The 26911-nt window shown below is 34.3% G+C and overlaps 1 protein-coding gene across 1 annotated transcript in view; it reads right to left on the bottom strand.

Moving 5' to 3' along the window:
* LRP1B (LDL receptor related protein 1B) overlaps positions 1 to 26911 on the bottom strand; it is a 576780-nt gene that overhangs the window by 147475 nt on the left and 402394 nt on the right. Inside the window, exons 42-45 of the mRNA XM_075027025.1 lie at positions 15059 to 15248; positions 13392 to 13596; positions 1807 to 1999; positions 1207 to 1332 (exon numbers count right to left, since the gene is read on the bottom strand). Of these exons, the coding sequence (XP_074883126.1) occupies positions 1207 to 1332; positions 1807 to 1999; positions 13392 to 13596; positions 15059 to 15248 (714 nt within the window). The remainder of the gene's footprint in view (positions 1 to 1206; positions 1333 to 1806; positions 2000 to 13391; positions 13597 to 15058; positions 15249 to 26911) is intronic.

Here is a 26911-nt window from a genome sequence, read left to right on the forward strand (position 1 = left end):
GTCTAAGCTTCTACCAGGATGGTAAATCTTGCTAAATCATACACAAAGCTTAAATATAATTTTTCTTGAATGTCATAGTGTCTCTCCACTGTTACGATCAAAAAATTGGATTTAGAGAAAGCTGGTGGGTTAAGCTATGAATTGAAGCAGCAGAACAGGCATACTTGGCAGATAAATGTGGAAGTGGAAAACTTGATCTAAGAGTTGGGATTTCTGCCCCACAGAGGTAAAGGTCCAATAAACCACCTAAATTTGGAAGGGGTCTCTGACTGTGACAGAAGAGCTATAATAGTGACACTAACAAAGACATAAGGAACTGCATGCTTCTTCCCCAGCTTTCCCTCCATTCCAAATCCAGCCAGCTACACTTGCTGAGGGGAGAAGCACAAAGCCATGTTCCACATCATGAATGTGGGTCATCCCTGGGTAAACAGCCCAAAGCTTTCCAGTTAATTAACTCCTGCTAAGGCACTGCATTAGCAAAGTGACAGAGATTTTCTCCAAATTATTAGAAGAGCCAGAGGAGTGCAGATTGTGTACATATATTGCATCCTTCCAAATTACCAGCACATACTTTATGTTCATAAACACCAATTCTGCACAGGGACAGTGTGCGCTAAAGAAGCTGCAATGGATGACCATATATTCTGAACCACTTCTGAACTATGAAGAAACAGTTATCTCATATTTTCTTTATTATGTACTGAGACATACTGGTTCAGAGGAAGCATGGGAAGATGCAAGAAGATGAGAATGGAGGATGGCGTAATACAGAATATTCTCCAACAAAACCAGTCTCCAAGGAGTCTGCCAACTTAAAGTGAGACATTTCCCAATTACTAAAACACCAATTCTACAAGATTAAATACAACAGCTGGTTAATAAATTACTATTTTTTATATGTCTAAGGACATGAAATGAAAGTATTTGTACTCAACAGAAACAGATTGCAAGTAGGAACTGTTGAATAGAACACAACTACCTAAACTGGAATTTAAGGAGAGTATAAGTATTAATGCTTTTTAACCCCCCCAAAGCCTTATAAGACATAAAACAGTTAAAAGCCTGATATATGCTGAATGTGCCTGATCAATTTTTACAGTACATAGAAGCAATAAAATTAATGGCTTGGGCCAACTGTCTTTGCTTATGATAGCCAACTGCATCACACCATAGAAAAACATTGTGTCAGCTAGTATTACTTACTCACACATCTGTTATCATCTATCAGTACTCTATCCCCTCTACATGAGCAGTTCACTCGTCCGTCAGGAGTCAGAAGGCATAAATCATGACAACCTCCATTCATTTGTGCACAAGGAGATAACTCACCTGAAAAACAAATGATAAAAGATGAACTCTGTTTTATTCAATTTGCTTCAATGGCCAGTGTCTTTGAGAGAGTAAAAATCACCATATCTCAGATTCATGGGCAATTTATTCAAGTTTTATCAGTCAGATGAAAATGTCAGCATGCCTCAGATGCTAGCATACTAAAGATAAACAAATGGAGTTACCTTGAATTTACTAATTTTAAAACCCCACAACATTCAAAACTTCTGATATTTGACAGGAAATGATTTAAATGCCATCAAATGAGCACAATGTCCATAGCAGAAAATTGTCATTTAATAATATTTATTTACTTGGGGAAGAGGTTACATCCCATCTTTTCTTAACATTTCCCACAATAAAAATAATTTATGAAACACCATGAAATGTTTTAACTTGGTTAAAACTAAGTCAAATTCTTCAGATGAATGATATTGGAATTAACAAAATAGTGTATCTTGCTTTGTAACTTACAACTGTTAGTATCATTTGCAACAGCAATAATGCCCATTGGCTGATGTGGGATATCGGAACGAAGAACTTTTGTATCTCCTCCTGTATATTTACTGGAACGCAGAATAGCTCTCCTCACTCCATCTGACCAGAAGATATAATCATCATATACAGCCAGGCTGAGAAAAGTACCTGGTCCAGATTTGACAATTACCTAAAATACATAAGTACAAAAGAGAAACATGAAAAGGCATGTTGTCGCTGAACAAGAACTTCTAAAACTGCAAACTATGACTCACATCACTTTATAGTTTTAGATAAACCACTTAATTCTTCTATACTTGCAGCACCTGGAAAAATGAGATAAGAGTACATAAAATCTGTTAAAAGGATGCTACAAGGGTCCAAATTTCAGAAATCCAGGCATCTGTTCCTTAAGTTAAAAATCACAGTTTATCTAAATGTGCCTGTCAAAATACCTACTCAACACACTACCAGCTTAATAGCTCAAACAGAAAAGAGTACAAGAGGTACTGTAGCGTGGCTGAAAGCCTAAAAATTCTGAGTATTCATGAATCAAAGCGAGAAGCATGTTTCAGAACTGAAGAGCGTTCACCATATCATCGTATTGGAAACTTGAAAGACAAAGACAATAAATGTTTTGTAAGTGCTTTCCAATTAAAAAAAAATCTCCTCAGTCACCATATTAATTATCAGTTTAAAACCTAGAAAGAAAATATGATAGCAGTTCACTATAGAGTAGGGTTTGAAAGAAAACTGCAGAAATACAATTAATTTAATCTCAGTCCTATAAAATATTTTCATATATGTTCTTTCTATGTATCAGAATTAAAAATTTAACATGAACAGTTTCTGTTCTGAAGAATATAACACATTTTTAATCAGTTCTCTTGTTGAAAATTTAATTTTGGCTGAACAGAATTATTGGAAGGAAGTTATTTCTCCATTAGATAATGGAAATCAATAATATTCTGAACATATTTATTGCATTGCATTCTTCATGTTTCTCTGGGAACAGTAGTAACTTATGCATATGTATAAAGTGGGAACAGTTCTTCTGACCCAGGCTGGCAAAAAAACCCTGTACCTATGTATCTGGCTGCTACTTATCATAGGGAAATTGGGATAAAACCAGAGAAAGAATATCTTTCTTTTAACAAACCAACAGAAAACACTCTTTTTTATAATCATCAATGCTCAACCTATATCTCTACTTAGGTCACTGTGGTTTTCCATCTGCTTTATGTCCCTTATCCTCTTTCCCAAAGGACCTTTTAATAATGGTATGAGTTCATGGAAATCAACTTGAAATGTAGAGGATAATTATCTGCATATAGACAGCAATGTAATGAATTTGAGCTATTCATGCTGACTGCACACATGCATATAGCCTGCACTGTACATGCAAAGCCAACTGGTACAGTTTAGCCTACTTGCAGGTGGATGCTGTGTACCACGTTTTTTAAATGATGGAATGAGAAAGAAGTAGTAAGGGTCAACCCCATATTTAATAACTAACTAACTAAATAAATGAGGGGGGGAAATCTTTCTCATCATATAAAGAATTCGCCTAATATATGGGACATCCAAATTCATTTTTGTGGAATAACCCCCCCCCCCCCCGCATTCTTCCTTCTACAGCTGTGCCTTAGAGATTAAGAAGGTGCCCTAACTTTGCAGTATTCAATACCAAGTAATCCTTCAGTAGATGCCAGTTCATTGCTCAGGGTATTTCAACATTTGCTAATATAAATAATTGTAGTCCAGTGCACAGGAGCATTCCTGGCCATGTTTAAATTCACTTATACAGATATAGTGTCAAAATTACTTACACTAATCAGATAATTATAACAAATTCTGCATGACTATGCACACTATATATTTCTGCATATTTGAAAGAAGGTTTGACCAGCAAATTCTTTTTTCCAGCAAAGACTTCTTCCAGTGATAAGTGTCCCAAGAGGACCACTTTTCTCTAACTAGCCTTTTTTCAAAATTAAAAGTATTAAAAGATAAATGGGAATGTATTAATGGCAAAAAGACCTCTTTTGTAATTGTGCACATTTACTGTAAGACACTTTTCATAATACCTTCTTAAAAGCCTATGCTATTCATATTCAGACACATTTCAGGAAAAAAAAAATCAATTGTGTATGCTTCTGAAAGATCTGTACAAAATCTGGCCATGCAGATTTTGCAATCCCATATTTGTTCTCCACGATAGTGTGAAACCATCCCAGTTTGAAGGATTTTACTGTCACAAGCAATGCTAAAGAAGGCACTACCTCTGTTCAGCTTTTTGTGTTCTGTAGCACTGTCGTAATTCTTCTCAGATTGTAACAAAAGAATTTAAATTCATTACAGAACTGATCATCATCATTCAACCTTGGGAGATTTGAGATCCAAATAAAGGGCCACAAAAGCTAACATCCAGGAACATTTGTTCACTAGTGCTCATAGCATTTCATTCACCGAAGTCTCCTCTATTATGTCACAGCACTATCCAAGGACACTAGTTTTATTCAAGCATCCAAAAGAAAGAGTTGCTATTTCTACCACGTTTTGATGGTAGAAAATGTCATTTTTTTTATTATTTTTTTTTAATTTTTTAAAATCTTGATAGCACGCCTGGATGATCAGAAGCAACTGAAAATGAAAGATGATTTCTTGAAAAGTCTGTTCATCCTTGGGTTACCTGCCAAATCACATTGAAGTCCTGAGGATTCAGTGTCAACCAAATTTGCTATGTATCAAACATGTTGCAAGTCATCTATGTTTCTACATTTTGTATTCTATACAACTTGCATGTTCATTTTCCCAGCAGTGTCTGCAGCTCTGGACAGAGATACCTGCAGATGCACCAGCAGGATCATGTAATGAAAATTCAGGTTCTTGCACTGTGACCCTACTGAAATCCTCCTTGGGTGGCCCCATCTGGCTGGCCCAGGAGGGGTAGGAAGCACAAAACGGTCTGCCCACTACTCCCTGCTTCCTTTTTTCTTGCTGATTGCTTGTCTCTAACAAAAATAATAATGGTGTAAGCCAATACAAGCACTTTGCAGATCTATTCCTCTGAGTTACCGATAGTAATCTGATCAGCTTTAGATCTAGACGTAAGACAACTGCCGCAATCTTTCAGGGAATGCACGTACCCACATACATAACACAGAGAAGAAAGCCAACGCAGAATCAATGATCATCATTCAATCATCAGAAAAATCATGTTTTCAAATTGTAAAAACTCCAAACTAATCAACTTATAGAAAGTTTTATATAAATTGGTGGCTGAGTAGGAACAAATGACCCAAAGCAGTGCTCCCACTTATGCGAATACAGGCAAAAACCTCTTTACATATCCCATCTGGAAGCACATTATCAACACAAGCATAATGCCCAGTTAATCTGCAATTATACAACTGCAGTATATGCTGCCTGTTGTTTAATTAGGGGTGCATAAACTGTGCTGGAATGGGAAAGCCATTGTATACACTGAGTCAGAGGAAAAAAGGACAAGTTCCATAAGAAACTGAGTGTCTATATTACACAGAATACCATACACGGAATAACTTCTGAACCTCTGCAGACAATATACAGGTAAAGACATCTAGAAGGTACAACCTCAACCATCAAATTTAGTCAAGCATGATATAAACCACAATGTAATTGAAATTTAATTCAGAAAGGCCATATTCATGCACACCCCCCCCCCCCCCCCCCCCGACTACTGTAGTACTGTATAAATACTTAAGACCTTTTCTGGAAAGGACAAAAAGTGCCAAAAAGCATCCTGTGCCACAGGCAGAAAGCAAGAATAATTATGGTCATCAGCAATGTTTTTGGTCACAGAAGAGAGAAACGTGGTACTGAATGAGTGTGCACACATTGAAAAAAGCTATGCATTGCCATTCTGCATTACAAAGATCAGAACTGAACAGATTTCTTTTTTTACAGTAACAAGTTTTTAAAGTTTTTTAAACAGTATAAAACAAAATCAATCATATTAAGACCCTGTCTTGACATATTTTATCATGTCTAAATTGATACTAAAATTTGCAACAATATATGTACAATTTTAAGACATTAAGGAAACCTGAACAAGACATCTCTACCATCCCTTCTGCCTGAACCAGTGAAAGTCAGACACATCCAATAGTACATCATGTGTTTTAATACTGAATGATACCGACACTCAGTTACAGCATATACTTCGAGCTCTGAATAACGGATGAAAAGTTTTCTTTTCTTCCTGTAAAGAGATAAGGAGACTGGGGGAGGAATGTCACAAGTAGCAGGGAAATTTAATTTTAACTATGATCCTTTCTTTTTTAAGTTCTGCTTTTAAGTTCTCGCAACATCTTTTGTTTTAACACAGCTGCTCTAAATTTGGGGTATGTGTAGCAGTTTCTCTAGAAAAACATGATTGAAAAAGGGGAGGAGCCAGTCAGGCAGACATGTCAGGCAGACGAGAATTTGTGCCAGAATACTATAATTTGAATGATTTACATAAAACTCTTATTAGAGTGTCAATAAGAATGAGATTTATAACAATTCTTACCATGACAATGCTTAACTTTCATAGAAAGATACTTTTTTTTAAAGATGAGTGCATAAAGTTAATGCATCAGCTTAAAATGTGAGTGGCTTTTAAGTATTTTAACTCTATCAAATGGCTTATTGATAATATTTCTCTTTCAGAATGCTTAATAAATAGCCAGTGGCATCTAATAAAGCTTTTAAAAGTTTTTGAAGGGCTCTACTCTTCTAAAGATACCCAAAACCCACTTAAAGATCTATAACAGAATGCTAAATCTATTATAGAAAACTACATTTTAAAAGGTTAAAATTAATGACAATTTAAAGTCAATTGCATAATAAAATCATTACATAAGTATAAAGCAATATAAGTAATCTAAAAATAAATAAAGTTTTAGATGAATATCAGAAAACAGTCTGACAGAACTGACATACAGAACACCACATTAATCAAAATTAGCTAACGTATTTTATTATTTCAAATGGAAGACACAAAATAGTATGCCATATTTATTATTCAATTATGAATACTGTTTTTAAAAGAGTATAGCAAGGAATCCAGGAAAAAAAAATGTTATATGAGACTGTGACAGGGAAACCAGTTGCACAGCCAGGGGAAAAATTAAAATAATCTAAGTCTTTAATAATCTAATAACTCTTATGTATATGATTCAGCCACCTCAAAAAGATACACTTAGATCATACTCCCTGTTTTGCTTGTTATTGATGTGGCTGCTTTAATAAAAAAGCAAAAATGCTGCCTCTTACTGCATAAACAGATCTATCAGCCTTGATCTGGAGTATCCAAATTCTGCCCTTCCAACACAGTGATGTTATTAGGACAAAAATCTTATGTTAACCAGAGAAAAAACAATTGCAGGGGGGTGAGGTGGAAGGGGAGGTTAAAAACAGAAGAAGAAAGAAAAGTGGTACTGAAGAGAACACTTGCGAGTTTACCAATTCCCCATTCCTGTTGCCACAAAAGAAATTAGAAGAATTTCTAGTCTAGGTTTATGTTGGGTTTTGTGGGAGAACAGTGCCAGTCGCTGCTATACCCTACTAAAAATAATCATGCTTTTTGTTCATTGATCTGAATAAAGACCATATTTTGACCATTGTCATATCTTTAATGCATGGATTTTCTTTTAATTTATTGTATCTTTCAGAAATATCTTCGTAAGAACTTGAATTGCAATTACACAGCAAAGCATACAATAGACATACTAGAATACCACATTTACCAAGAACAGTAAGCTCCTGTTTCCATAGAATTGTCCAATAACAAAATCAGAAATGCTTCCTCTTCAACAATTCATTTTTGTTTCTCCATGCTAGAAATGAACGTTTAAGACACTGAAAACCAAACCGCAATGCTAAATTTGTAGTGTTCCAGCTGCTACTTAGATTTGCCGTTCAGCTGAATGATATATTTATAACAGGCCTGTACTTTACAGTGCCATTCAAACAGAAAGTATACATCTCTCTAAATTTTGACTATATTAACCAGGTTCTTTGCAACTACACAATACTTATTTTCAATATCATAAATAATAATGACAAACTTCCTCTAATGTTACATTTATTTCAAGCTCCTAGAATTTTGTGGTATTCTAAGGTATTATAAATAATCTTATTCTCCACAGCTTTAGAGGTCATTTTTATCTTTTCATTAATTCCTTCTTTCGGTTAATTTCTACCAGGCTACTAACACTGGACATCAAGATAGTCCATCAAACCGTCCCAAACTAAGTGTTGGATCTGTCAACCAGCGACCTAGCTCACACAGATTAGAGGATTTTATTGCCATTGGTTAGGGAATCACTTTCACTAGGTTCGATCTTAGCATTACTTTACAGAACTCTTCAAAGAAAGCAACTCATCAATGTCAATTGAGTGAACTCCCCAGAAAAACAACTAATTAAGCAGGGGTGGGTATTTCACTATTTGTATTGGTTCTGGACCTCTTCAGACAAATATTAAAGTGAAACATGGACATTTGGAAAGTTGAGAAACAAAGACTCTTTTTGATCAGTTTGCCAGAGAGAAGAATCAAGAATAAAACATTCCCACTACAACTACTATATTTATATTGCTGGACAGAGAAAATTAAAAAATCCACCACAACTTCACTTCTAGTACCATTAATTTCCAAGATTATCCACACTATTCTATTTTCAAACACAGAAAGAATGAATTGATTAAAAAGCCCAGAACCTAACAATAAACTGTCATAATGGGGGAATAGGAGATGCAAAACATGATGAACTTAAATGTCTAGGTGGAAAGCTGTGCATGTTGTGCAAATAATATCAATTTTTACTAGCATTTCTTGTTTCTCTACTAATGTTGCTTCTAGTGCTGTTTAACAAAATCACAAGGAAGCAGTAGGAACTGATGAAATAAGTTCTCTATGGACAGTAGGCTCAATTTTATTCTTTTTCTAGACAACCATCCAAGCTTATTAAAATAGCTGCCTTCTAGTTGACATTCTTTTCCTTCAGGTTAGTTTCCACATCTAATTATTTATTAGTATACAGAGAACAGAGCAATGTGATTCTTCAACTCAGAATCACTTTCAGGACCTGCATCTTTTTGTAACTGCTCACGTTCAGATCTTAGTGAGAATCTTTTCTAAGACTTTTTAGCACATTCTGATTTTAACAGGGTTAGACATTCTACATTTCTAATTGTTAATATTTTGCATGATTTACCTCTGTTCTGGCTACCCTGTCCAATCTCACTTTTATCCTGCCTTAGTGAGTTATTTGGCCACTTCTCAAGGTAACATTGATGTCATCATGAACACCTTCCAAGAATTGACCAAAATTACTCTCCTGTCCTCAACCATACTTGTACTACAAATAAAATATAATGACATGTCTGAAAAGTAATTTTAGATGTCAATCATAAAGACAAGTTTTTCATAAATGCACAGCCAAACCTTTAACTTCCATTTCTGCAATTAGTAGTTTGAAGAACAGATCTGATAAAATGTTACTGAAGATAACAGAAGTTGAAAACCCAACTTCGGAACTTGTTTAATTGCTTAAATACAGAATTCGAACAGAATAAAAACATATATTCTAGAAATTGAAAGTTATAATTACTGGAAGGTTACAACTACATGGAAGTTATAATTACTGGAGGCACTTCTAAAACCATACTGATTTTAACAAGCACACCTGCAGGCCCACAAGACCATAACTGACACCAAAATATTCCAACCTGGACATCAGAAAATAACCAGACTTCTGTTTACAGGAAATTAACTATATTTCTAGGTTCCTGATATGTAAAATGTTACAGAATACTCTCACTGAAGAAGAAAAGGAAAAAAATCAAAATAGCTCACAATCTATGGGAAAAATAAGTCCAAAACATAAAATCAGCTTTATTTGCTGTTGGTTCAGTCTCTGTTCATGAACAAATTAAAGCATTAAGCAGCTAAAACCAGCTGTGGCCACAATATTAAATCCAACTAAGGACAAGAGCAAAAATGGAAGAAAAAAAGGGAAGGGATTGTGAAAAAAATAATTGCCACTTTTGTTTTTTAAACAGGAAGATCTGACAAAGCAGAACAAGAAATGTTAAAAAAAATCCCCTGCATATATTCTAAGTAATAGAAACGAGCAAAAGTAACAAAAAAAATTCTTCCAAACTTGAAAGAGTACTCCAGCAACCGTATACTACTATTAAAATATCAGCTTAACACAAAATCGATAAACTCTTACAATCCACTTAAAAGAGTCAGTTCAATACTGCTAAATTATTTTCTACCTATTTATTGTACTAGATTATTGTGGTGAGTAGAATGAAGAAAGAAGCTGCTATCAGGAAGAAAATTCATTACATTACCATTAGCTTTTCATGTTCTACTATACAATTTCTACCTTTGTTAACCTAACTGAAACTAGAAAGCAATGAAGCAGAGATACTGAGGAAAAGGGTAATCTGTTTAAACTATTTTTGAGGGGTGGCTGATGGCAGGACCTTACTGAAACACCCTAAAGAATCTCAGATCACCAGAATGGTGGAACGATTATTACTTGTATTACCGTAATGTTACAGAAACCAGAGATCTTGTCAAGCTGGACAGCATATGAATGAAAAAAAAACCAACTGCGCTGGAAATATTATTTCACTAGATCAATAATACAATTTCCTGGTTGGATTCTGGCATTCTTGTATCACTAAGAATGCATCTACGCGGTGACGAGCAACTCTACTGAAACACTGCTCATGAGGCCAGTACAGTTTAAGGGCAGAACTGAATGAAGCAGCCTGGTGGGTTTGTTTTGGTTGGTTTTTTTTTCTGGTATGATGATCCCCACCTACCTAATGCAGAAAAAGTGCCTTCAGAACCCAGGAAACACACACAACTTTGGTTCAAAGCTCATAGCATGTGAGAACTCAGATCAGTATTTTTGACAACAGTTAGTTGATTCTCCCAAAACAGGTATTGGTGTAGGACAACCACTAGTGGTATAGCTTTGTATAGGTAATACACTAGAGCTCCCAAAAAGCCTTCAGAAGAGCATGCTGGACTCAGCTTATTGCTTTCAGGAGCTTTTTTTGTTACTGTAATGGGGAAGAAGAGTTCAAATGACAGAAAGCCAAACCAAGAGGCAATATACTAGGAAAATTAGAAGTTTCAATGTTCAATGGCTGAGAAAACCAAATGACCAGTCTGTGTTGCTGATGCAAACTGAAAGCCAGAGGTCTGATAAAAAGGTGGTATTTTAGTAATGGTTTCTGCAACTAAGTTGCATCATCTCCCATTTCATGTTTGTGATGTGTATTTTGTTATACCCTGTGCAGAGATGAAGAAACTGTTTCCACATAACCTACTAATTACCTTGTACCTAACTGACAGCATATTCAAAGCCTTAAGTAAAACAGGATCAGGAAAGTAAAACTAAACACGATAGCAAAATGGAAAGGAAACAGCAGTACAAGACAGACGTATACATCACAAAGTGGAAATGCAGCCAAAATTAATAGGAAAAAAAAAATTAATTCTAACTGAAAAAAATGTAAGAAAATAATTTAAGAATCCCTGTTGAAATATAAGAAGAACAATAGAGTATTCAGCCTAGAAAGAGGTATTTTGAGAGAAAAGAATTAAAGAAAGCATAGGAGATAAAGGAAATGATTTTTAAAATTATTTAGTATTGCTGATCTAAATGAGATAGTTTTCTCTTTTCCCTAATAAATGTGACAAAAATAGTACTGACAAAAACAAATAACATTGTAGATAGAGATGGTAATGCACTTAACCAAAGCAAACCACTGGAATAAAATGGCATGTATATAACTATTTATGTACATCCTTAAGCTCGAGGAACTTAAGTGTCTGAATTTGCAATAAACTTGCAGGCACACAATGAAGTATTAGCACAAGTTCCTACTTGTGAAAGAAATAAAAGTTGCATGTGTCTTTTAAATAGGCATTTTTAATTGACAAATGAACCTTACTATAGACAGGAGTTTGTCACTTACAATTATAATAACGTAGATGAATACATCATGTAATGGAATAAGATAAAAGAATCCTCTAATGTAATGTCAGTCTTCAAAAATGACAACACAATGGAAGATAAAAGGACAGGAAGTCAAGAGGAGGATGATGTAATATATTAGAACTTTCAAATTGTGATCAAAGTCCTACAAAAGAAATAGTTGAGAAAGCTGAGAAGTATAAGAAAAATGGGTGATTTCCTCCACCTGTATTTCCTATACCTGTATTTTAAGATGGCAACAAGTCCCTAGAGATTCCATCTGAAAAAATATTTTAATGCGGTAGACAGCACATTACTGAGGTACACACAACTGAGGTACCTTCCTGATATGTAATTATTCAAATTAGTCAGGAATAAGAACAGGTAAGACTGGATAAATTTCAGGAGAACTGATGAATGAAGAAGGATTTAAGAAAAACATCAAATGGCAGAGACTAAGCAGAGATCATTTGAACTAGGTATATCCTTTTGTAATTTAAGTAGGAGCTCCAAGATCATTGCATACAACCCAGTTAAAAGCTTTTGATTTCTTATATACAGTAATGTAAGAGATAGAACAATAAACAATTCTGCAAATACTATTGAGCTGTTATATGGTTCAATATAGATCCGTTACATGTACATTTGGAAGACCATGTGCTGTTCTTTTACACTATCTCACGAAAGATGCAGCAGTAACTGATGGACATACAGATCTAAATGATATGAATCTTCTCTGAAAGTATGACCTGAATTTAAATAAAAAGTAAGTGCAGATTTTGTATAACATTTAGAATCAAGATATAATTAAAGGATAAAAACCAAGGAATAATATGAAAGAAGGAAAGATGGTAATTCCACTTTTATCTCCCAAATGGCAAAACAAAACAAAACCCCAAACAAACCCATGAAACTGCCTTCTGTATGTTATTGTCAGATACACAGGTGGATTCACTGAGCAAAAAACCCAGAAAGTTAACCAATTTTCACAGTAAATATATAGTCAGAGATTGTATACTTTATACTCAAGTACCAAAATGTATTATGATAAAAGAGTAATGGAGTGCGGTTGAGTATGTCTGAAAATGGATAGTTAGAAAAGAAAAAAAAAAAAGATTTGCAGAGTAACACTCAAGCATTACACAAAAGAAATTCTAGTGCGTTCAGAAAATTTTGGCACTGGAAGGAAAATTATAATCCTCCTATGTAAAGCAGAACATTTCTCTACCTCTTCCACTGAAGTTAGTTCTACATTTTTTTCAAGCTGATACAGATCATTTAGGACAGTGATGCTTCAGGCTCAATACTAACACAAACAGATTTCGTGGTAAGGGTCTGCATCTCCAGAAGGTCATCCAGAAACTGGAATGTGTTGAGTAAACAGAGGATTACTTGTAGTTTAGAAGTGTTTTTGAGTTTTATATCTAATATACAACTAATATTAGGAGAAACTTAGGAAACTAATGATCTTCCTATAATATTGTCGTTTTAAAGATGGTAACAAATGCAAACAAACAGATTCACAATTAACATGGTTTTTTTGGTTTTACTTACATATCTTTGTGATCCATCATATTCACACCTCTCAATTTTTCCCAAGCTGCCATCTGAAAAGTAAAGTTTCTCCGCCCTATGATCAATGGTAAGTCCATTTGGTGTCAGAATATCTGTACTAATGATAACCTGTGCATTTTTGCCTGAGAGGGTAGATCTCATGATGCTTGGGAGCTGCTCATTCCAGTTAGTCCAAAACATTAAGCTGTATTAAAATCAAAATAACAAACAAAACCATAAGATACATTTTATAATTTAATTCTCTATGAAATGAGCGACAGAAAAAACATATGCCTTCATAGACAATTATGAATGGCATCTATAAGTAATTGTGATAATCAATGGTAAATAAGAAAATGTAATAGCCAACATCCTTTAAGTTATAGCAGTTTCTTAGTTCATTAACTTGTATACGAGTACAGATATTTTTTCTCTTTGCAAGTCTGTTCAATTCTGATCATGTCTCTATACTAATACATCATTACAGAGAGATATAAGCTGTGCAATGATATAAACTTAATTCTGCTAATGTGTATATTAGTAATTTCTAACAGTGAAATTAATCTGCAGCTTTACCCATATTAGAACAGTGATAGAGACAAAAGGACTGGTAAGCAGAAGGATGATAATGGGAAATCAAGTGACCTTAATATGCTCTACAGGAGGCTCCGTCAGCCCCTTGCTATTGTTAAATAATGGTGGACAAAATGTCATGGAATGAGCTGTGGATGTAATTTATACACTGCTTAGAACCTGCCCATCCTCTCACTGCAATCTCCATCAGTATGTAGTTGGTTTATTTATGATACCTGGATAAATCGTATTTCACAATACAGCATAAACTCTTAATTTGCATAAACTGCACGTGAAGTCACTCATGGAAATAACGTCGACTACCCACGCAACATTGTACATTCAGCTATCACAAGTTAAAAATAGAACTTATTATGGCAGAAATGTAGCCTGGCCTCCCCAAAGGGAAGACAGTTACAAGAAGCAGAAAAAGCAGGTTGCCTTTCTTCCAGAATTAACAGAGAAGATTAAAGTAACTCAAGTTTGTAAGACACTTATTAGCAAGAGGCTGAAGTAGAAATATAAATCCTCCTATTATCGTACTAGGAATCAAAGTCTTCTTGAGAGTGGCAGGAAGGGAGCTAAATTAGACTTCTTACCAGGATGTTGCCCACAAGCACCGTAAATGTACATCTCTTGTTATATACTTTTATACAACACTGATTTTTGTGATAAACACATGGGCCTATCAATTTGCCACACAAGAAACTCAGATTCCCTCTCGTAAATGCTTAAATTAATTTTGTTTTTATTTAAGCAATGAGACTAACGTCTGACAAAAGCAAGCAGTAAAATGATCACTCTTTTGACAATTTGCATTTAGCTCACTTTTCTTAAAACCAGCTTGGATTTTTTAACATTCCATGAAATTGTAATGATTATTTGATCTGAAACATAAAACCATATAAAATGTTGTATCTTAATTCTGCAATTGCTTAAAAAAAATTAATAGTAACATTTGTCTCCTAAACAAGGAAATCTACTTAATCTTCGTAGGGCTCAGCAGTATTAGTTGACTCTGAAATAAAGAAGTACTGCTGTATCCTTGATATTAGGCAAAAATTAAAAACTAATAAGAAAGTTATAATACATACTTTTGACATTCATCTAGAGCTAACACATGTGGATGATCATCTTCAGACATTGTTATTACTGCTTCCCGGTTGAAAGCTCCTCGACGTCTCTGGTCAACAGTGTGTCTCGTGATTGAGGATGTGGTTGAACTGGTCCAATAGAGAGTGTCCCAAGCTCTATGGTAAGCAAGTCCCTCCACTGACCCAACATCTGGAAGACATGGTTACAGACAAAGCAAATAAAACTTCTGCTAACAAGATGTTTGTTTCTCTTTTTCCTCAGAGTTGATCCTGCAGAATCACAGAGTTCAGCTATTTCAGCCTACTGACTCTGTCAATTCTTTTCTCGTTCCACCTGTTTATTTCTTTATTGGAATCAAAGTCTTATTATTTTTTCATAACTTTAAATAAAGAAAACGTAGAGAGCAAGATCACTATTATTATCCCTGTACTATATTTGTAAATTCTAACACTCATTAAATTAATATTTTTACTACAACATCCCCAGATAATATATTAGAAATAATAAGCATTTATTCAAGACAGCAATAATTTAGTCACAACTTCAAACATCACTTAAGCCAAGTCTTGGGCATGTTTTCGCTAATTACTTGTATTACTTAGCACTATCTTTCGATGTGTTTTCTAACACAGATACACATTACATTAATAGGGATCAAAGTGTCCTGTTGTTATTAACTGTCTAGGCTTTTTTCAAACACCTGAAAAATACTGAAAAAAACCCAACTCTGAAGGTCTCCACATCAATACATCGTTTTAATAAGCCACAATGCCACACTTTTTCATTCTACCTAAAAAGTGTGAGCTAGAAACAAAAGCAGATATTAATAAGCAGCTAAAGCATATATTTAATGTCCAGAAAAGATAAATTGTATCTGATTCCAATATATAAAGGTGACAGACTGTGAGAAACAGGAGTAATGATTTCTTACCATTACTTTTGCATTACTACAGAAATGTATGTTCATTACTTGACTTATTATTTTGTTAGAAACAAGCAATTTTAGACCAGAAGGTTCACGCAGCTTATTAATGAGCTACAGAAGGCAAAAATCTAGAAATATGATAAGGATTACATTACGTTGGTTATTACAATTTACATTTGGTTTGCTGGAAGATGTAATTTTTACCATGCAATTCATATACACAGAACAGAAAGTCCCAAAGTAAGTTTGATCACACTGAAAGTGCTAACACTAAATCAAAACTACGAGGCAAATAAATCAAAACTGTGAAACAAATAATTATTTATCAGGTTTTTACATTTCTCTTTCTAAAGCATGAGATCTTCTGACTACATTTTCATTATCTGTAGAGATGTCACAGTGACTTGTCTTAAAGAAGAAAGGATAGAAAAAAAAATTAGATGACACTCCTTAACGAGAGGTGAATGTATGTAAAAAGGGTTTTTTTTAGAAACAACTAATTCCTTCTGAGATGTAACCCATGTATTCTTCTGGCAAAAAGTTGCTACTCATTCTGAGAAAAACCTCTTTTGGGAGTATAAACAAGACCACATCAGGTTTTGTTCCTTTTGCCTACAGAGACCTCCCAACCACTGAAATCTCCACACCTGAAACACAACTTTCTCAAAGCATGCTTCAGGATATGCAAAAAATATCCCTGACATCATAACGTCAAAATATCACTCTTAGGACTGACATACAGGCAGCACACAATTTTAGTCAGCATGAGCCAGAAGAAATCCTAAAAATAATGGTAATTTCTCAGAGCCAGAGAAACACAACACAGGATTCAAAGGAAACTTGGACTGCCCAAATCATCCTAGAGGCACCAGACCAAGCACTGCATACAGGAACCGCTCTGCTCCCTCCTCTGGGCCTAGGGATCACTCCCAGGGGTGGAAGTCTGTACAGTTTAAATACGGGCTCTGATATACTTCTTGGTTACTTCTTGCAAATGTTCCATTAACCATGAAATTGAAAGAAAACTTAGTAAGTGTGATAAATGTTAAAATAAAGAGCCAGGAATACAATTCTAACTTAATCTACTAATTTCCATTAAAATTATATGATGAATCCCGATTTACCACTACTTACAATTCTCAAAACTAAACTCAACGCTCTTAGATATAATTTGGACAACACTTTCAGATACATGGTTTAACTCTTAGGTTTCCCTGTGTGGAGTCATGAGTTGGTCTTGATCCTTGTGGGTCCCTTCCAACTCGGAATATGCTGTGATTCTATTAAAAAATGACAGAAGATGTATTGATGTTTTCTGACCAATTCTGCACTTTCTTTGTAAGGAACAAACCATCACAGCATTTATTGCGCTATTTTTACCTTTCATATCTGTGAATGTCAAGTGTTTCTTCATCTGTATTATGGAAGTTTTTAGAAAAATGAAATCAAATCTCTGCCTTGTAGTTAAAGACATAGTCCTTAGGAGGTGCGGATTTAACTAAGATCATGCTCTTCATTTGAAAGATGACTATCAGAAAAAAAAAAAAATCATTTCCCTCATGTAACCTCTTGAATTTCTATCAACTTTAGCTTTGTTTCTTGTCTGAATCTGTCAGGAAATTTGAAAGCAAACTGTTTATATAACATAGTCTAAACCTCTCCTGTAGTAGACAAAAGATGATGTTGTTCCTGCCACAGCTAGAGGTGATGAACTAAAACACAACTAGAATGATTAAAGTGCTCTTCAAGTACAAGATGTGTATGTTTACTTGTAATTTCTATATTTAAGAGAACAACTCCATTTTTCTACAAGTATCAGAAAGTACAGCTTCACATTCTTAAATTGGACCAACACACTTTACTGCAACTCCAAATTAAGGTCTATAAATGGTGACAGAAGAAGGTTCAATTCAACATTACTATTTGTAAAATGGTAATTCCTAAATTTTTAGAAAAAAAGTGTCATGGAAGGTTACGCCATATGTGGAGACAAGCAAACATTTAGCATACAGATGAAAAATGCATCTACCTCTTGTTCTAATAAAATATCTAAAATGTGCAGTTTTGAAAAACCTTGCTATATATACATGTTCTGAGTGGAGCAGAACTAAAACAAAGCAACCAATAAAACATTTTATTTAAAAGAGGACAGCAGCAACAACTTTAAAAGAAAATAAAGAAGCTAAGATTAAAAAAAAAAACACCCAAATCTCTGTCTTAATGGGAATTTCCATGATTAAGACTGTGACTGAAAATAAAAAAAAAATAAAAAATCTGAGAATAACTCAGCAACAGAATCAGGCTGTGAATGCTGCCTGAAATCCAATATTTGATATCCAATTAAGGAAATGTTTTAGCACAAGTCCAACTTTAGAAACTGCTTGATGTATATATGTATGCTTTTTAAAGAAGAGAGGGCTCCTTCTTAGATGATTACATCTTTGAGTAAATTAAATCTGAACTATCAAATGCTTCAGGTGACAAGCCTGTGGATGATAATGGTTTCATAAAGACCACAAATACAAAAATTCAGAATAAAAAATATGCTTTTCTTTAAAAAACAAACATTCAGAGAAATTAAATTGCCTTCATGTAAGACAATAAAAAACCACTAATTAAATATAAAACTGTCTGCCGCAAACACATACCAATTGCATTTGCTTAGATCCACCAAAAGTCTAAGTTCTGAAGGATTTATACCAAGCACTCTTCTTTATTTGCCAATAAACTTTTAGTTTTATCATGTTCCTTACTTGCGGAATTGAGAACTCCACCAATACAGAAGTGAATCATTTAATACTTTTAGAAATCTGTAGGTAAGGTGGTTTTAAAGTCAATGGCATAATGTGCTAAAGCGATCCACAATTCAGATAAATTTTTACAATGGAAAATACAACTTTATTCTTATTAGCATGTAGCATAAGCTGCATGAAGTACCATCAGTACACTACTCAGGTAAATCTTCAGTATAGTAAGTTATCAGTGCTAATACAATATCTTTTCTTAGTTTATATTGTTTCTAGGTTAAAGTAAGCTTTTTGTTTTAGAGGTTAGTGAAGAATCCCGAAATTCATATAAATCCTTTTATCAATGATAAAACAGGTGCCAACTGAGGACAGAAATGGTCCTAGAAATGGTCCTCTAGTGACTTTCAGGTGGTTCCTTAAAACTAAAAGCTTCTAGCAACTTCATATTGCCAAGGACAGGACACTGGAGAAGCTTCCAAAGGAACTGCATTCTAGTTTTATATCATTACCAGTTTCCACTGATATTATTTTGTATTTACTTATTTCACACTTCCTTAAGGAACTTTCTACAGCATTTTTTTTTAAGTTAATTTATCATTAGATACTCAGTTACTTTAAAATGTATCAGAAATATGTACTCATCCTATCTCGTGCTACAGTTGGGGGATTCAGACCCAAAATCTACTGACAGGATGAAAATCAGCAATTTGTTTACTCTCAGCTTCATATTTTCACAGCATCATGTAATATTCTGAATTAGTAAAGCATAAAGAAACTGGAAATGAAAAGAAACACATTTGTTTCACTGACATATTGAATTAAAACACTGATGGCATTAGATGCCTACAGCACTGATTAAATTTATTCTAGCCATGAAGCAACAGTTTATGATTTTCACATGAATAGCATACTTAAATGAAAGGAACATTAATACAATATGATATTAATATACAAATACTCACATTATTCACCTGCCACTGACATTCTGAATTAAATCAGTAATGGGGTGTATAACTGATTAAATATCTACACAAGAGAATGCAACAGCTTATGATTTACAAAGGCAATGGTAGAGTGATCACATCATTACGTTGCCAAATGCTATCTATCACTTTTACTGAACTTAACGAAGATGGATTGCATCCCACAGATGAGATGCAGCCTATAAATATTGTCATGCTGATCTTCATCTGACTTTCCCAGGGAACAGACAAGCAACAAATCAATAACTAAAGAACTCAGATTAGAGCTCCCTCATTATTGCAAGCAGAAAATAAAAATACTAAAGGACATAAAGTTTAAATTATCAAATAGTTGTTGCCACTGACTTTTGGTAGTGTGTATACTATTTCTCAGTTTCCTAGATTTTTATCTCCTATCTTCTACTTTTAAAATTCTCTAGAAAGTTTACAGCCAAAACTTTTCCAGTTGCACCAGTTCAATTACCTTTTTTCCTTTAATTTCATATTTTTACTAACTCCTTTTCTTTAACAAAGTTGTAAAGCAAGAACAATGGTCAACATCATAATTTTTTTAATACTGAAAAGCCATCAGAGTAATAAAACTGAGCATAAACAGCACTTCAGTATCAGAACTTTGGAGAAGGCTTTAATTTTCAGTACTTAACATTAAACACCCACTCGATCTTTATTCATTCTCTGAATTGTCTTTCACAATTTACCTTTCAGGATACAGCCTGTCAGTTGTTACACCAGACTGGTCACAGGAGATGATACCGCTTTCTGTCAATCTGTTTGTGTAAGATTATGGTGATAGATAACAGGTGGTCACCATTTGATCTGAGGGGAAAAGAATGCCTCACAAGCAATAAAGCACCTGAAGAAAAGGGTTTATGTTCACATACCTAACTGACTGCCCAATTAGAACTTTGAATAATATTTACCCTTCTACTTTGCTTTTCAAGTACCATAAAGCCAGAAGCTTTTTGCTAAATAAAAATTCTAAGACAATACTAAGTTGTAATTACAAAAAAAAAAAAAAAAAAAAAGAAGCAAGATGAGTTCCATTTGTCTCAAAAAATTAGAGGGTGATGTAATTTCTTAACTGCTTCTGTCAGTCACATGTAAAACAAGGCCATCATATATTCTATCATAACAGAAATCTTAAATATCAAATATGGCATAAACAACTCTGAACTGTAATAACCATTTATTTCATTGTCCTATAGAGCCTAAGAATATTATTTTATTTTAGATCACATGTAAAGTTTGCTAAAATTATACCGTAAGGTAGCAAACATCTGTACCATTTTTCTGTTTCTCCAAAATATAAACCCAGTTAATAACATTTAAAAAACACACTAGTCAAGCCACAGTAGACAGTATCATCATAATTTGCTGTGACAATCAGCTTTCAAAAATCAAGTCTGGTTTATGTTACTAAATACAATGTGTATTTAGTTCTGCCTATATTCTAGTGGACCATAATACCTTTCTTCAAAGAATGACTTAGCCCTTTTATCATGAGGAAGAAAATAACCGACAACTTTTTATGAGGAAATCTGTATCTACCTCCAATTACTTTTTTTCCCAACAATGGATATAGCCCTTCCATAGTTGTTCCCCGACTGCTTACTGAAGAAAACCACATCAATAGAGATATGAACCTGCAATATTCTGTCTTCTATTATGCTAGATTTAACTTATTCCTTGATAAGGTTTAGGGACTGTCTTAGGGTCAGCAGACAATAATGTAACAAAGGAATGACGATACATAATATACTTAAGGAAATACAGAGAAATCAACTAATTAGAAAAATAACAGTATTATGTATAACTGTAAACTGTAACCCTCCCAGTATAGTTCAATATATCATTAGTAGGTAACAACTGTTATAATATCATAACTTCAAAATAGTTAAAGTATCCATGCAAAAGAGGCTTTAAAAGCAGAAAGACTTTTAGAGTTGAAAGTTAACATATAGAGATGGAAGTGTTTTATTAAGTTTTAAAAAACCCTCAACAATTCTCATGGAAGACTTTTTTTTTTCCTAATTACAAGAGCCCACATTATCTTTTTATGCATTACATGCAGACTCTCCCTCAAAAAAATTACTGCTCAGCCTTACCACCTTTAAATCAATAGAAATTAGCATTACCATTAGAGTGACTACCCTAAGACTAATAAGTCTTGTAATAAATACTTATAATCACTCATTTTTCTTGTTACCGTTGAAGTAAAACAAAACAGTATAGAGATATTAGAAACATTAATGGCAGAATAGCCTAATAACCTAATAATATTTGCTGTATCACATTACTTTTTAAAATAAAACAAGGAGAAATGTCAAGAGATGTTCCACTCTAGCTTTTTCCTGACAATTCACCAAATATAGTTTTGCGTTTTATGCAACTAAGCCACAGCTGCATATGTAAAAGTTTACATCAGCAAATATTTACATCAATAAAAACTTAAGGGCAATGTGGAAAGTTGAAGCAGTCATAAACAATATTAATACTTCATGAATAATCTCACGTTTAATAGGCAGAAGCGCCTTTCCTGAATACTGAGGTTGGGAATGCTCGGGACATACTGAACTGAAAGATCAGTGTTATGTCAGATCCCATCATGAACACATTTCAGAGTTTCAAACCAGGCACAGCTAAACAAAGCATGAAATGTGCAGAAAAACATATTTCTAGAATAACAACTGCTTAATATAAAGTTAGTAAACTTTATCCACCTATACTAACAGTTATTTACTGAACAGCTTATAAACTTTATCCATTAATCATAATATCCAGCCACATCCGGAAACAAAATACAGTGATAACCCAGACACTTTGGTTTTCACTAACAAGCCTGCAGTTGTAATAATAAAATTTAGTTTTTACCACATAAATGTCCCAGACTTAACAATAGCCTCTCACTTTCCCTCCTTTAAAAAGGTGAAAATCACTGGACCTACATACAATTACATATACAAAACCATATACAATTATGAATCCAATTTATTTATGAAATGAAAAGCAACAATATTAAAGTATTTATTTTTAACAGATTAAAAATTTCTTTCCTGGAAAAGAAAGCTCTGAAACTAAAGGGACCTCATACAATGTACCAAATTTAATGCTCTGTAAGAGAAATGGGAACATAAATGCCTTTTTGACAGTTAAATTGGACCCATTTAGTTAGAAAGAATAGTAGCACACATTGGAACACCTTTAAAAGATTCAGACTGTAAAAACCCTTACAATACATCACAGGATCTGACACTTTATGTTAGCAGTGAAAAGATTTTTGCCTTCTGTAGACACTAGCACCTAAAGTTCACAACAGAAGAAGCGTTTTTTCACATAACGCTTCTTTTTGTGCTGTGAAAGATGTTACACTGGCAAAACGTCTCGGTGTCATTGTTTACAGAGTTAGGAAAAAAAACAGCTCAGAGTATCACATCTTAATACTTTTTCCTCTTTCTCATTTGCTTTGTTTTGCCTTTCTTCCCCCCTTTTTTCTTCTCCCTCTTCTTTAGTTTCTAACTTCTTCATTGGTCTTCTTCCTAGTGTTATACCACTACACCAAACCTATGTGAACGCTGCACTGTTTTTCTACAGACACACTGAGGGGAAGGCTTTGGTTAATGAATGTATTACCTCAAACTTCTACAATAAAAAAAGGAGATTGCACTATTAGCTAAGAAATGGAGACTCAGTTTGAAAACAAAGTCTTCCTTGCATAAACATAAGCTTTGAAACAAGTTAGGAAAACCAAAAGCAGTCTCCAGAAATGCTATGAGGCAGCTTCTTGTTTCCCCACTGCAAATTAGCCATCAACTAGCATGTCATCCACTGTCTTAAGCTAATCTTAATTTGCATTTTTACTGGGATGAAGATAGCTCACACAGATGGTTTATCAGAGAGGTGGTTTAAGATGGTCTTCTCTCCGTTCTCAGTCGATCGAAATTTTAGACTTTTTCAAAGCTGCTGATACACAATGACATGTTCACCAGGGAAGGAAGAAGGCAAACAGATGCTCCTCTGGCACTCTGCTTCTAGGCAGGCAGAGAAGGAAGGATGCCGAAGTAAAGAAGAGGAGTTTAGCAGATGGTTTGTGAATTAGGGCTTAATCTTGGATATTACAGAAGAAAAAACCATACGTTTATCCCATCCAGTATAATGCAGTTTTGGCTTAATGGGTTAATCCACAGTGGTAATCATCTTATGTGTAATAAGAAACAAAAAGTTTAGCATACTGGTCTTCATGATTTTTTAATTTAATTAAGGCTCACATTAGTTGTTTGTTCCATCAAAACCACAAAGAAACTACTTTGTGAATAATATACTACCTTTCACTGACTTTCTCTGACTCATACTGAGACCTCTAATTCCATGTAGAAGAAATCTCTATTCAGATCATCACATCATTAAAAATAAAGTTAATTTGCTGTTTATCAGTTGACAAAACAAACAACAGTCAATGGGAGATGTGGTATGAGAGGGGATAAGCAGGTAATATTAAAAATCTCATACATCAAATAGATGCTTGCTTCTGTTGAAACACTTTCATTTTCAGTCATTTCCATCTACTTTAAAATTACTTGCAGATGGAAGATAGGTCTCTTTAGATGTATAAAGATTTAAACTACTTCATATATGTTTATCAGAGTGCCTTTGAAATGGCTTCCAGTTTAAATACTACAGAAACTGGTTCAGAAGTTTGAAATAATAGTGTTGTTCTGTCTAGAAGCAATTAACAACAAAGAAAATGAGTAAAATTCTCCCCTGGGCTCTCTTTGAGAGGAGAATAGACCCTACTGTACCAAATGAAACTGATAACCTGTAGCAATTTTGAACAAGTCAGATTTCCAAATACCTCCTAATGTAACTCTGTGCCTTTAACTGCTACTGACTCCTGTTCGTTCTTTCTGTGTACTGCTCCATTACCTCATTTTAACCTGGGTTTTCAGTAACAAATTCTCTCGGAGAGACTGGCAATGTTTAGAACATCGAGTTCTGGTAGAGCTGAACAGAAATTGTAAAGATTATTCGGAGATGGCCACCTGAATATATTGATTTAAACTCAGTGTCACTTCCATGTAACTTTGTTACCTTTTGTGCCTCCTTTTGTATTTAATGCCTTCTTTCAATTTTCTACAAAGCCTACAGTCCATTGGGGGCTAAAATTAAATGAAAAACAACTTCCAAAGTGTATGTAATCTCCCTGGATCTCCTCCAGACTGCCAAATGAATTAGGATTTGATTTGTCGAGGCACTGGTTTTCACAATCAAAAGCTCCAGAAACCTTATGTGAAATGAAAAAATACTCCTTGTTGCAGAATGAATCCTGCACGATTCCTCAAACTGGAAAAACAGAGAAAGTGTATACATGTATATATAAAAATACATATACATAATGAATTTTCCAAACACAATCCCTGTGTGACTGTGTTTTGTTTTACAGAGGACCACTATTGACAATGAAAAACAGGAACATCACAAAGATTCTCAAACATCTTGCCTTAACAGGTTCATGAAGCTTTTACAACGCAACAGGATACAAAAGTACACATACATATAGCTAGCTGAGGTTACAGGTCAGAAGCAGAAGCAGTCTAGCCTGTGTAAAGTGAACTGCAGGGCTATCTTTACAACTAAAAAGCGGAAGGTTACGAAGAAATTAGTGGGTGGGTAGGACCCCACAGTAAGTACCTACTCATTCCTTCATATTCTGATACTTTTCAAAGCGTGTACTTAAAGCATGAAAGACAATAAAATATAACCTCTACATTCGATTTGGAAGGAAAGACTGAGATCAAAACACATGACATAGATGGTAGCCATGTCACAACATATTTAAAATAGGTATTGCTGCATCGATAAGTTAATTGTAAAAATGTCTGCAGACTGGATTAAACTGTACATGATGCTATAGCAATAAAATCATGAGCAATATTGAATGGTTAGATAATTCATCACCTAAAAGAATAACTGTGGGAAATCACAGCCAAGAACAAGGTAGATTTTTAAAAACTGGCAATCAAGAAAGATTAACCCCATAAAGTTACTTATAAAAATAAGAAAGAAAAAGTTCCTACTGGCTGACCAAAGGAAATAATGCTCATCAGCAGAGTTCAGAGGTAAGAAAGAATCCACTCCAAAAATGTACACTGCACAAGAAATAAAGGTGTTATGGTATGGCACACTATGCACATGCTACACTGCTTTTTTGTTGTTGTTATTGTTTCTTCCTGCTGAAGACAGAACCCTATCAGGTAGTGGGTTCTTGGTGAGTTTTGAATCTGTTCTTAGTGAACTGGAACAAGTTAGATAAAGTTGTTTATGTGCTGTAAATCTACTCTCCCTGAGCTGAAAATGCGTTAGCTAATGGGTTGTTTATGAGTTGCAAATCTGTTCAGTGAGGTGAAAATTTGTCAGATAATGGGTTGTTTATGAATTCTAAATCAATATTCAGTGAGTCGGAACTATGTTAGATAATAGCTTGCGTATGGGTTGTAAATCTGTTTTCAGTGAACTGGAAACATGTTAGATAATGGGTTGTTTCTGGGTAGTAAATCTGTTCTCAGTGAGCTAAAAACATGTTAGATAATGGGTTGCACGTGAGTTGTAAATCTGTTTTTAGTGAACTGGAAACCTGTTTAATAAAGGCTCTTTATATATCTTAACTCTGAGGTTAGTGCAGAAAAGTTCAGTAACGTGTTAGATTTGAGTGGCATATCTGATTTCAGTGAGGTAGAAATCCATCAGCTAATGGATTCTTTATGAGCAGATCTACATTCAGCGAACTAAAAATCTGGGACAATAGTATCTTGTAAATAATGTAGTTACTTCCTCTGAGTCAAATATGGAGTAAAGATTTGTATGATTTGTAGACTTCAACTTAATGAGGTAGAAAGGGATTGTAGAATTGTTAGAACCACACTAGATGTTTTCAATGTGGTTTTGAATCTCTTCCTAATAAAGTAAAACTTGCTACAGATGCATACTAACAATTTTGGAGGAAAAAAATATCAAAATGAATGTCAAAGATGTTATTTTTTAATCCTGCAATGAAACATTATTACCAAAATCTCTCAGCTGGATTCCATTTAATAATTTCTATGTAATCACATATAGTTAACATGGAAATCAGAAAATTTTAGAATTTTACATCTTCCAGTGAATGGAATCACTGGTGTCAACCAGTCTTACCACTGCTTTTGT

This window comes from Buteo buteo, chromosome 5 (genome assembly GCF_964188355.1).
Source record: "Buteo buteo chromosome 5, bButBut1.hap1.1, whole genome shotgun sequence".
NCBI lineage: Eukaryota > Metazoa > Chordata > Aves > Accipitriformes > Accipitridae > Buteo > Buteo buteo.